Consider the following 14,074-nt stretch of genomic DNA (forward strand, 5'->3'; position numbering starts at 1 on the left):
CTACAAATTGTATGTTTTGAGTGTTTTTTCCAGTTTAGTTTATAAGACACAGGTTGAAACTGGAAAGAATAACATTTTGGGAGCTGAAGACCCAGATTTGGGATTATTCTGTATTGGGCTCAAAAACCAGTTTGTTAACACGCCAATCCTTATAAGCAAAATATTAGGCCATTTTTGTTTTAGTTTTCCGTTTTTCAAATAAAAGTGGATTGATATAAAAAACAATCTAGTAAATTAATTATTTCGCTTACTCTGCTAGCTCTCATGTATCTCTCCACTTGACACCAACTCCAAAATGCGGAAGTTTCTACTCACTTACAAAGCAATAACTTAAAACCAACTTTTAAAATAGAAAAACTACTTCCGAATTTAATTCGCTCAATTTCTTTCCCTGACTACACCACCGAAATTGTATATTTTAAATCTGGCAGTGCTTAAATTGTTCCCCAACAAAATTTCCCTTGAAATTCTTAAAATACCCCAAACAGCTGACTGTCAGTTTTGACAGCTGCTTTCACATACACGCTGAACGAAGGTGGTGTTTTGGTTTTGTTTTTCTTTTATACAAAAAAAAAGTTTCAAAATCGAAGGAATTATTTGTTAAAATTTCACAATCGGAATGTTTTAAGCCAACAATTTAAAAACAAGACACCAATTAAAATAAGTTTCCTTTTCCTTTAAAAAGCATGCTGCGTCTTCTTGTATCACAATGCAGTGGGAAATCCGATATTTTAAGGTAAGACGAATCGAATCGAATTGAAGACTGCCTAGTTAATTGGTATTCGGCTCACTCAAGTTCATGCGACTTTGACCGCTCAACTTGTTATGTCACCATCTATCATTATCTTTTGAACAAAGTTGTTTAACAAGTTTATGCTTTCAGTCGAGGCATTTATAACCTTCCTAAGTTCCGGTTTAATGCAAACACTGCCAAGGACTGTGGTAATAAGGTTCATCGGAATTTCCATCATAATAACAAGAATGGTATCGAGCCATCAAGGGCGCCCCCCTCAAAGGCGAATTCGTGCCTTGGGGGTCTGGCAAGAACAAAGGCACTTCTGATTGGGGCTGGGGGAGTTTCTCTCGGACTGGCAACTAAATGCAGGAGCAGTTGGTTCGTCCAATGTGAGAGCAACCGATTGGCGGGAGTTCTGCAGAAAACTCTGCAACAGGATGACACTAAATTCGACTGGAAGAAATTCTGGGAGTACCTTCAACCTTACCTCTGGGAACTGCTTGGCGCTGTTTTCGTAAGCTTAACACACCCTTTTTTCGGTTCCTTAGTTTTCTTTCATTTGAACTTATTTTCAATCCATAGGCCGCTTTAGCTGTCGCCTTTATAAATATTAAAATTCCCAATCTCCTCGGAGATCTAGTCAATACCCTGGCGAAGTATGCGAACACATTCGTCAAGGACCCCCTGTCCAATACATTCCTTCGTGATGTAAAGACCCCAGCCGCTAATCTTCTGGGTCTGTATGTCCTTCAGTCCGGTTTCACCTTTTTGTACATATTCCTCCTGAGTCGCATTGGCGAGCAAATGGCCACGAAAATCCGTCAGGATCTCTTCAAACAGATTCTCATCCAGGACATCGAATTTTTCGATGAGAACAGAACTGGAGAGCTAGTTAATCGACTTACCGCCGATGTACAAGACTTTAAGTCATCTTTCAAGCAATTCGTAGCCCAGGGACTGCGAAGTGCTGCCCAACTAGTCGGGGGAAGTATATCGCTGTTTCTCATATCACCACACATGGCTGCGATTGCTCTGGCCGCCGTCCCAGCTGTGGTTATGTTTATGTCGTTCTTAGGGAAAACTTTGAGGGGACTTAGTAAAAAGTCTCAAGCGCAGGTAAGTCATCGGGGTGTGATGGTCTTTGAGTTGCAATGGATTCAAAATTAATTTCCAGTCCGAAAGAGCTACGTCCGTTTGCGAGGAAGCTTTGTCCAACATCCGGACAGTCCGGTCGAGTGCTTGCGAGTATCGTGAAATCGATTTGTTCGAAAAGGAAACGGACAAAGCAGCTGTGATGGCACAGCAACTGGGATATGGAATCGCTATATTCCAGGGATTAACTAATTTCTTCCTGAATGGGTGAGTCACACAATAGAAAATCAAGGAAAGTCTGAGCCCAGAGAATTCAATTTTATTCTTTACAGCTTAGTTTTAACCACCTTGTTCTTGGGTGGTCATCTTATGTCTACAGAAAGTCTTTCCCCCGGTCAGTTGATGGCATTTTTGGTTGCGTCTCAAGGTGTCCAGAGATCCTTGGCGCAAGGTTCAGTATTGTTGGGAACAATGATTCGTGGTCTAACAGCAGGATCACGTGTCTTTGAGGTGATTACCTAAAGCTTCTCAATGTTCGAAATTGTTAAAATCTTAATCTCCTTTAAGTATTTACAACTCCAACCCAAAGTGGATCTATTGAGAGGCTATGAAATTCCAACTGAACGACTCTCTGGTGAAATTCGTTTCGATAATGTTTCATTTGCATATCCAACAAGACCTGATCATGTAATTTGTGACATTAATCCTTTTAAAGCTCAATCTTATACAAGTCTTCCATCAACAGGTAGTTCTTAAGGAATTCAGTTTGACTCTGAGGCCAGGCGAGACAGTAGCTCTGGTTGGTGCTAGTGGTTCGGGTAAATCAACGATTGCCTCTCTTATCGAGAGATTCTATGAGCCCACGTCGGGTACCATTAAAATTGATGGCTACAAGCTGTCCGATATCTCTCCATATTGGTTGCGATCTGAGGTTCTGGGATTCATTGAACAACAGCCAATTCTATTTGCGACGACAATTTTTGAAAATATTCGTTATGGACGTCCAGATGCCAATGAAGAAGAAGTGAGTGGCTTTTGGAAACCTTATCACATCCAAAGGACGGGTTATTCTTGTTTTCATTTCGTAGGTTTATAATGTGGCAAAACTGTCGCAATCCCATGACTTTGTAAGTGCCCTGCCTGAGGGTTATGAGACAAATGTTGGAGAACGTGGTGCTCAGTTGAGTGGAGGACAGCGTCAGCGTATTGCAATCGCCAGAGCCTTGCTCAAAAATCCAAAAGTACTAATCCTAGACGAAGCGACTAGTGCCTTAGATGCTACTAGTGAAGCAATTGTCCAAAAAGCTCTTGACACTGCCGTTCTCAACAGAACCACATTAGTTATTGCTCACCGATTGTCTACAATACGAAATGCTGATCTTATTGTTGTCCTCGATCATGGAAGGGTTGTGGAAGTAAGTTCTATCGTCCTCGTTCGAAACTTTCAATCAAACCATTCAAAATTTATCAACTTTTTGTTTTTGTAGAGCGGAAAACATGATGAATTAATGGAGAAAGAAGGACTCTATTATGAATTAGTTCGACAGCAGGAAAAACGTGGAACCAAACCTCCTCAACCAATACAACAGCAGGAAAACACAATAAGTTCTCCTCAGACTTATGTCCCCATTTCCGTCCAATGGGATGAGACAAGCACGAGTCAGAAGACAAATTTGCCACAGGGCTAAGGAGGAAATATCATTGACAACGATAGAGAATAGTTGTTGTAGTTTTTAATGGGAAAGAGTGTTAAATTTCATTTCTGTTTTATTTTATTCAAAAAATAACGAATTTTAGTTAGATTCTTTTTGTTTTGTTCTTTTATAATTTCCTTGTTTAATTTATAGACTTGAAAAAGTATTGTATTAGTAAATAATTGGCTAAAAATCATGAATTTTTAAGTTGTTAATGTGAAAGACTAAATTAAACAAAAAAAATAAAGAACCTTTAAGGAAATAATTTGAGGCTATTGATAACGGTTGATTTATTTGAAGTGATACAAAATTATGAAGAAATTTAACAACAATTTAAATCGTTTAGTTTTATGGTTCCCCCCAATGAAGTTGCCATTTTTCTTTCTTTACAAATCAGTGCAGACAAATGAGCCACATAATTTAGTTTTACTTAAAATTAAGGAATACCTCAGGCTCATCTAAAATTCTGAAAATTTGACCTTATCCACAATTCATTCCTTAACGCTTTTTTTAAAGAAAACATTTCCTGTTACCATATTCGAATGGGTACGTTCCAGCTCAATGTTAAACCGAATTTATTTATAATAATATTATACACCCTATGCTTAATGCAGTGCTCACGTTTGACATTTGTTGAGGCGCCTCACCTTGACGCTTCATCATTAACACGGAATACATACTTCAAAAACGAGGAGTATGTTTCGGAGGAGGGAATCCATTTTCAATCTTGATCGTTCTGAATATATCTGCAACATCGGATTCTGAAATCGGCAACAAACAAAATAAGCTACCCCAATTTTGTAAATCTACTTAAAGATCAAGTTCAAAAGTTTCAAGTGTACATAGGTGTGTCTTCAATGCCAAAACTATTATTTGTATATGAATTTTCAAGAGAATGGGCGGATTGTTTAATAGCTATTTTCATAAACAATACTCTACCGAAATAGCCAGTTCTATTCCTCCCCTCAAACAATGGGCAGGTTCAGGCGACATAAGGGACTTGAAAGTTAGGCAAATTTCTAGTATCTGATTGGCCAGCTGCCAAAAAATACCTTCCAATTAAGACAACATTAATGGAAAGTTGACTGGAAAGTTAGTCAAGAAAAACCTCCTTAACTATCAAGTCAATCTACTTTTGTCAAAATGACAGTTGATCATGTTTTTTCATTGAACACAAAGCTGAACTTTATTATTTATTTATCTGCAAAACTTCATTTAATGTTTTCTGTAAAAGGTTTCCTTGTCAATTTATGAAGAAGATAAGCAATATGCCTTTACAATACAAAATCCAAATCGTGACTTACTTTTAGCACAGATAAAAACTGTATAGTTTCTAATCTGTGCTTTTAGCTTGCCTGAGGTGTGTTTTGTTGACAATAATATTTTTAGTAGTTTTTGTACCATAAATTTATGCTACGTTTCCACTGGGCACTAAACCGAGATTTAGATAGATTTGTCTAAAACTTCTTGAAATCTCGAAGATTTACCATACAAATTTTAATCTCCTCAAAAAAAGATTTTAAATAAAACTCATTCAAATCTACTTGAAAACATTAATTTGTCAAATCAAACAAACTTTTTTTCGGAGAATATTTGTTGAACAGACCCATTTAAACACCAATTTCGTTTATTGACAGATGGAAAGGTCAACAAAAACTGTGTGTCTCACTTCCTCTTCTCAAGAGGTATGGACTTCCTATAATTGGTGTCTTTTTTTTTAAATGCTGTAGATGAGAACAAAGATCTTTAAAATTCTGTCGGTACATTCGGAAATTTTCTTCAAAGAATTCATCATCGTTCTTAATAAAATAGTCTTCCCAAAAAGTACTTGAACCTCCCTGTGAAATTGGAAATATAATAAATACAATGGACTGGGTTGTTGTACATTAAACTTAACCTTAACTTTTCTTATAGGCTGCTTTCTTAAAAATTTATTTTGGATAAATTGTTTGTTCTTTCTAGCTACCAAAATGTTTATTAAGCACTGCAGGAGTTTTTTCTATAAAAGTGAATTCTCCTGTCCAAAGCACCCATTACCACTTTCAAATTGTTGAGGAGAATCAATTGACGAGATACTAAAAATTTTAAGTCACTGACACTCATTTTTTTTTAATTAACACTTCAAAATTAAAAAAATATTAAATTATCAATCAATAAAATCAATAAAAATTTCATATTTTTTATTTTTTTCGAAAGGAGAATAATTTGACGATCGGTTGTTATGACATTAACGAAACAACAAATTAATCTCCTTTTCTTTGGTGGAAACACCTTATGATTTATTTTAAATCACTTGCCTTAAATCTCGGATTTTTTGTTGGTGGAAACGTGCTATTACAGTATGTAGATTTGTGAAGTAAGGTTCTGAATTTGAAATTCATGACACTTGAAAAAATAAGTAGTTGCCTTGGCCAAAATGTACGTTCAAAGAATGCAGTTGACTGCAAATGAAAGCCCTTATGTTGTCTGAACCTGCACAGTTTAATCGTAATACCCGTATATCCAGGAATGCCCATCAGTTTACCCTTGAGCCCAATTTTTGATGTACTTTAAGGTACAGGGACCTGATTATGAGGTTCGCGGCTGATCGTTTTCAATTCAACCTTTCAAGTTCGACTCGCGTCGTATTGCCTTATTAACGATTTCGCGGCGAGGCGAAAACAGTTCTTCCTATATTCCAGTGCTTTGACAGTTTTAGTTTCACAGCTTTCCACAAATTTGGTTTTGTTTTGAATTTGTGAAAGTTAAAAAATGGAATCACTTATGGTGTATATACATTAAATAATTTAAAATGAAGCTAACTCACATTTTTATATAATTACAATCAAGAAAGAATCCAGGAAATCGAACAGTGATTTATAATAAACACTCTTTCGCCTGTGAATCCGCAAAAAAAAAAATGACAAACTCGCTAGCATAATGATTCGCCGCGAACCTCATAATAAGGCCCCAGGGTTTCTTTCTTCAGCCGCACTACACGAATGTGTATCAGTGTCTCCTTTCTATTCATGTTCTCCTTTCTTAATTGCTCAAACTGTGTTTAGTCAATATAAGGGTATTGATAGCTTTTTGGGTGTGCGCACAATATCAAAATCAATTTGGAAAAATTTTTGAAAATGTATTTTATTGGTTTTCCTTTTATTTCCTTTTAATTCGAAATAATCGAATGGAAATTACTTAGGAAATTTGATTTGTTCTGAGTAAAAAAGTTTAATTACATGATTATTTTTTTGCTAAAAATTAATATTAATTTCTATTTTCCTGAACAGTTAATTCTATTTGATAAATAATCAAATTAACAGTTTGTGGCTGATTTGGGTTTCAATTTTGAACTATTCAAATGAAAGTTTCTGCCGGAACAAATTTTCCTGTAGATTGCAATGGGCAGGTTCAGACAACATAAGGCACTTTATTTGCAGTCAACTGCATTCTTTGAACGTATATTTTGACCAAAGCAACTAGTTACTTTTTCAAGTGTCATACTATTCAAACTCGGAACCTTACTTCACAAACTTCTACCTTATGCTGGTAAAAGCCAAAAACTAAGAAAAGCATTATTGTCAACCAAACAACTCTCAGGCAAGCTACAAGTTCAACGCCAATTTTATTTTGTATTGTAAAGAAATAAAAATTATTACTTTTCCAATTTGACAAGGAACCATTTCACACAAAACATTAAATGCAATTTTGCATAAAATAAATAATTCATAGAGTAATAAAGTTCAGCTCTCAGTTAATTGAAAAATCATGATTAACTGTCATTTTGACATAAGTGGATTTGACTTAAAAGTTAGGGAGATTTTTCTTGACTTACTTTCCAGTCAACTCTCCAATTAAATTGCTTTAATTTAAAGGCAATTTTTTGGCAGCTGGCCAATCAGATACTTGAAACTTGCCTTACTTTCAAGTCCCTTATGTCGTCTGAACCTGACTAGTCATTGAATTTTATTCAATGACTAGTCAGGTTCAATTCAATTCGCTATAAGCTACCTGTGAAGAAAATTCCAATGATTGATTTAAGATTTGAAAACCAATGAAAGCTATATTGATGGCTCTTTACAGGTCACATACAATTTTAAAGACTTTTAAAATTAAAGTTGGCCTATTAAAAGTTTCAAACGCTAGTGAATCTGAATGTTCGTTAAATTGAAATGTGTTGAACCAACGCATTTTCTTTGTCATTCTTATTGCTTTGTTGAACATGTCCAAATAGCTCAGTGAATAAGAAATATTAAAGTTCTTGGATTCAAAAGAAGGAAAATTGAATCAAAAACACTCTAAAGTAGTATTCACATGAGCGCGACCAACGAACGACGAATGAATTACAAAATGTGAGTTTATATACTTTTGAAGACATATTTCCACACAAATTCTTAACAAAACGATAGCAATATAGTTTCTATTTGATTTATGATACATACTTTTACTTTTCGATATAATATATTAATAAATTTAGGAAAACAAATTTATTCGCCGCGAAAAAAATTATATTTGATACGAACTTTCAAACTTTATTCGCGTTCCACATAATCCACACTCGCAACGAATAAAATAATCGCGCGTACTTAACCTAAAAAATCATTCTTACTTTGGTTTCGGTGGTGAATGGTGTTCGGCTGTGGCTTCATTCGCGACGAATTGAAAACTCTCATGTGAAAGAAACGTCAAAATCGACGAATATTCGTTCATTCGTTGGTCGTTGGTCGTGCTCATGTGAATAGTACTTAATATATGAAGTGTTTTTGAATTAAGCTCTAAGCTTTTGTGTGCCATTTGGCCAGCTCTCATAAAATTATATTTTACATGTAGCTATTTGCATTTCATTTCTGCAAAAAAGGGATGCTACATATAAAATTAATGATTGTGAGATAGAGAGAAAATACCAAAATCTAACGATATTCATTTCTGCATTATAGGAAATTCCTAAAATGCAGAATCCATGATTATAGTAAAGACAAACATGTTTATCCTTATTATAGCATCTTTATCTGCATTAGTGTTGGCACAATGTTGGAAGTAAAATGAAAGCTTTACTTTTCTAAGTTTGTAAATTTTATTACTTTTTGTACGTTTTGTTACATTTGTACTTAAGTCCGTGAGTTCGGGGCTTTAAAAAAATTAAAAGTTGGTTGTCACGACAAAAATGTTATAGTAAGTTTCCAACAAGTATGTTGTTTCCGAATAGATCTTCTAAACGTTTACAAAACCATTGGAACATTTTCTCAGTTAGTTCCCTAAAAAAACGTTATTTTGATTGACAAAGCATATCACGACATTCGAAAAAAGAAAATTAAGAATGTAATACAAATGTTCTTATTCAGATATTTATTAGGAACCACTTTAAAATTTCATCAAGGCAACAAAGGCTGCGTTCAATCTCAGGCAGATAGAATATCCGTATACCTTTTTGTTAGTGTTTTACTTGTAAAATAACAGCTGATCAAAAACAGCTGAGATGGCAAAAAAGGAATCCAAAGGTATCCAAGAATTTCTGGGGTATGTAGATATGTGACAAAACAGCTGATTCAACACATGGTTGAATTTCAAGAAACTTGAAAATTGATTTCAGTTTTTTGTATTTGTTGGTAAACAAAAAGATACAAAATGTTAGTTGAAGTTGTATTTGAGGATGTTCTGTACATAATTAAGGATGAAGAAGCTATTTGGCTCTGAATTTTAAAAAGGTAATTATGGTCTATTTTTGTAAACTTCATAATTGACTTATTTTGTTCTCGTTTTGTAGATGACAAATTTGCTACAGTCCAAACCCGGAGATTTCGCAAGTAAATTATTAATCGCATAGAAGTCCTATTGAGCAAAGAGGAAATTTAACATACATACATAGACTACAGATTAAGGTTATCTCTTATTTATTAAATTGTTACGCACCTATCAATTCATCATCGTCCGACGTATCAGTTGAATTATCAATTAAATGTTTTATCTTACAACAATTTTGACTCCGAAGCTTAAATGTTTCTCTGCTTTTTGTGAACAGCTAAAAGTTGTTTTTATTTTTTGACATCTATCTCAACACAGCTATCCAACTCGTTCAACAAGGTATCTAAAAATCCACCTATCCAAAATACTCCATCCAACACGAGATTGAACGCAGCCAATGAATTTTGACAATGCTAATCTGAAACTGTTCAATCGAATTGAATTCAGCTGAATAATCTTACGCAGGTGCAAAGCTTGGTGATAGTCTATTTGACTTTCTGAGTTGATTCAACTAAAGGTTTTTCGAGTCGTTCAATACAAAATATCGTTCTAATATTGGCATTTTTTTGCATAAGAAATAACAACCTTCAAAATTGCTACTACAAATTGGTTGCGACTAAAATATATTGAGAAAGACACAAACAAATATTGACTTCAAACTTGAACTGACAGATGGGCACGAATTTTAAGTGTTGGTCGCATCCCAGCCTTTTTTATATCTTGTTCAGTTCTTCAACTAGAAATCACTCCAGCAACCATTTTTATAGCTATTAGATTATGGAAAATTAGAAGTGTTTAGCATACGTGTTGGTACGTCCATTTCAAAGCTTTATTTTTAGTTCGTAATGGACTGAGAGTTCTTCGTTTTATTTCAAACATTGACCGTTACATTTTAGATTCCGCAAAAATAGACATACTAAGGGAAAATAGAAAAACAAGCAATAAGGTATATTTCTTTGCGCTGTCTATTTTGCTGTCACCAAACTTATCCTGATCAAGTAAATACAAAATTTCCAAAAATATGGAATTTTTTTCAATTAAATTTGAAAAATTGTCTTCTATTTGGAAATAAACTAAGTTTAATTCAATTCTTTCTTTATTTTTTCAATTCGTATTCTACAATAAAGTATTTTAAATTGCAAAAAGCATGTGAATATGCCATCTGTAGTAAAGAGAATACAATTTTAAATGAAAATAAAACAACCATTTTGATATTTCAAATGTATAAGGCTGGCTTTGGACATCTGTCAAACTAAGTTGTTGAGCCAATTTATTTTCCAGTTGAAAGTCTGACATATACGAAATGGGATCTCTTAACTATCTCACAAGTCAAACTGTTAAAACCTACTACAAAAATGGTGATTCCGAGACAGCCACATATCGTGCTTTAAGAGGAGATTATGGTTTATGTAATCGTCCAACCACGCAAGCAATTAGCAAAATTGTGAAGAAATTTTATGAGACTGGATTTATTGTAAGGCCTGTACATCATCTTTTGGCTCGTACCACTGAAAATATCGCTTCTATAAGTGAAAGCATTGCCGAAGACCTTAATGTGTCGATTCTTCGTCGTTCTCAAGAATTAAGACTGTCTTACGGCACATTATGGCGTATTTTGCATTTGAATCTACACCTACATCCATATAAAGTCTAGCTCACACAACAACTGACCATTCACAACGTCGTAGAAACTTGAACAACAGGTGGATGGCGGTTTTTCTAACAAAATTTTCTACAGTGACGAAGCACATTTCTCACTCGGTGGGTACGTTATAAAACAAAATTGTGGCATTTGGAGTTTTGAGAATCCTTAAGTAGTTGAAGAGAGGCCATTTCGTCCACACAAATTCAATCTTTTTTTCCGGAGGTGTAATTGGATCTTACTTCTTAGAAAACGACGATAGAATAAAATTGAAATTAAAGTGATAGTACGGCCGCGTTCTAACAGCCTTTTTGAGATCACTGAAGCATTGGAGTATGTGCGAGTTTGGATATATGCTAAGTACTTTTAGCATTTGAGCATTAAAACCAAAGAAAACCCAAACAAAAAATTCAAGTATGACAACACTGAACAAAAAACAGGGAAGAAATGTCGAAATCAGCAATTTTTAAGAGCTACAATAGCTCTTTTTCTTTCCTAGAAAGCCATAGAAAGCAAATGGGGTTTTCAACCTCGCATAACCTATCGGCTATACGCATCGGTCATCCGACCAATACTTATGCACGGAGTTGCAGTATGGTGGACTGCGCTGGAGAAACTCACTTACTACGACAAACTCAGCAGAGTCCAACGGACTGCATGTCTCTGCATAAGCGGGGCATTGAGAACCACACCCTCAGCAGCGTTAAACACTCTCCTCCATCTGACACCCCTCGACATCTTCAGTAAACAAGTGGCAGCGAGTACAGCAATAAGACTCGACACCTCATCTCAATGGGCCAACAACAACGTGGGACACTCCATCATTTTGAAACTATTTGGCTCTATACCAAAGTATATAGACTACACTATTCCTAAACCCCTATTTGGAAGAAGCTTCCAAGTATCCATTCCATCCAGAGATGAATGGGGAGACAAAAAACTCCTATATAACAAAAGTATTAATTTTTATACAGATAGATCCAAGACAAATGAGAGAGTTGGTAGTGGTGTGTACTCAGAAAAGAAAAGCTCAATCTAAGCATCTCATTCCACCTCCCTAATCATTGTAGCGTCTTCCAAGCCGAAATTTTAGCGATCAAAGAGGTTCTCTCCTGGCTAAGAGAAAACGTGATTCCAACTTCTGATATCCGCATCTTCTCTGACAGTCAGTCTGCTATTAAATCTCTTGACGGTTTCTCAACCAAATCTCAAACGGCACTCAATTATTACTCGTCTCTTATGGAAATGGCGCAGCAATTTAACATTCACCTCTGTTGAGTGCCGGGCCACAGGGACATCACAGGAAATTGTAGAGCTGATGAACTCGCTAAAAATGGAACCGCCATGCCTATTTTACCTGAAAGCGAGGAGATAGGTATAAATTCTAGGTGGAACAATCTACCAACATGCCCAGCCACAAAATTCATATGGCCTTCACTGGACTTAAAGCGCTCCAAAGATTTGTAGGCAAACCAAGATTTCTACCGAGGATTTATATCTTTATATAGAGTGTTTTTGTCAAATATCTTCTTCGCTTTATAAAAAGCTCAGTAAGAAGTAATTCTCTAGATTCATGTGGTATCACAATGGACCTTTCTTTTGCCCTAAGTGAGTGGATTCTAATCCGTAGCCACGTTAACCTAACCTAACCACGCTCTTAAATTTCTATAATTATTATTTATTTGCCCATACCTATCAAATAAAACCGAGTGTCGAAATTCGTGCTGAGTTAATGGAAAGTTGAGCCACAATAAGTATTCATAATAAAAAACCTTTGACTTTTAGATTATTTGGAAATAAAATGCAGAATCATTTTATAAGAATAAAAATTGTTTAATAATGTTTCGAATCGATGGCAAAATGTATATTTTTTAAACAAACAGTTCTTTTTCAATAATTTACGAACGCCATCTACTTGGCACTTCCCGCAACACTCTTTATTCAGTACTAGATCATTTCGAATTCATAATCTATTCCATTCCTTGTATCAAAACAACAACACAAATGTCAAGTATCGCACACACAAGAAAATAACAAAAAAGACTCTTTCTCCCCTACTAAACACCAGCTACACACCTTAGTCCGAGCGAGACAACCCCACTAACATTGTTATTATATTTGCCAAATGCAAGACGAGCTGCACTCTACAAAGCCAACCGCTGTCATTTTCTTCCACAGTCCAAGTCCAGTGCACAGAGTCAGCCATATTGAAATATCGCGCCCTGATTTCTGATTTTGTGAATGGTTTTTTTTTGTTCGTTCGTTCGTTCGTTTCGTGGTCTCTGTTCTGTGGTTCGTTGCGTTGTTGTGTGACTTTTGTGAAGTGAAAAATAATAATTTAAAATCTATAAAACAAAAGAAAACAAAATAATCCAATTGCAAGAATGGATAAACATTCAATTGAAAAACTAATAAACACCAGCAGATAATAAATCGAGAAATTTACACAACAAGAAATCTCGATTTTCTGCCGTTTGGGTTTCTCCTTTCTCGTTTTCGTTTCTCGACAAACGAACCAGCAGAAGCAGCAGCAGCAACGAAATTCCAAAATAGTGCAAACCCACTCAAGTTTTCGTTGGTTTGGTAGGTGCTCCTAAATCTCTACAGATCCACAGCTCCATCTCCATTAAAACAAAATAAATAAAAATAAAAAAGAAACTAAACGAATTGTAGAAAAATTCATGTTTCGAAAGTTTGCCAATCGTTTTAATAATTCTTTTATTTTCATTGCTTTTTCTTTGCCATCGACTTTGACTTCGGCTCCGACTTCGTCTACGATTCCAACTCCGACTTCCACATCGCCTTGGCCACAATTTTAGAGTTTATTTTTTGTCTTCCAAAAAGGAAAATCCATCGCTCGTCTGGTTGTCGTAGTCGTTATTGTCGACATCGAAATCGTTCCCTCGGTCGTCGTCGTCGCCGCCGTCGTCGCCGCCGTCGCCGTGCAGAAGCCAAAAGGAAAAGCGTGTGTGTCTACAAAGTGGATTCCTCAATTTCTCTCCCCGTAACACCCAAGTGCATGAGTGCGTCGTCGTCGTAGTCATAGTCAAGTTGTTGGAATCATAATTTTGCAGAATTTTAATTTTGTTCACTCTTTTTTTAATTGAAATAACAAAAATTAATGAAAAATTAGTCATACTTCCTCCCCACACGATTTACGATTTTGGCTAGAGAGGAAATTTGTGTTTA

General features: G+C 35.5%; 1 protein-coding gene across 1 annotated transcript; it reads left to right on the forward strand.

The window, feature by feature from the left end:
* Positions 1 to 505: 505 nt before the first annotated feature.
* LOC129951195 (mitochondrial potassium channel ATP-binding subunit) lies at positions 506 to 3,787 on the forward strand. Its single transcript, XM_056063230.1, has 9 exons — positions 506 to 736; positions 884 to 1,250; positions 1,319 to 1,852; positions 1,911 to 2,095; positions 2,161 to 2,338; positions 2,396 to 2,515; positions 2,574 to 2,852; positions 2,917 to 3,243; positions 3,316 to 3,787. The coding sequence occupies exons 1-9, from the start codon at positions 687 to 689 to the stop codon at positions 3,514 to 3,516; spliced, it is 2,241 nt and encodes a 746-aa protein (XP_055919205.1). The 5' UTR covers positions 506 to 686; the 3' UTR covers positions 3,517 to 3,787.
* Positions 3,788 to 14,074: the final 10,287 nt, after the last annotated feature.

Source organism: Eupeodes corollae, chromosome 3 (assembly GCF_945859685.1).
Source record: "Eupeodes corollae chromosome 3, idEupCoro1.1, whole genome shotgun sequence".
In the NCBI taxonomy this organism is placed as follows: Eukaryota; Metazoa; Arthropoda; class Insecta; order Diptera; family Syrphidae; genus Eupeodes; species Eupeodes corollae.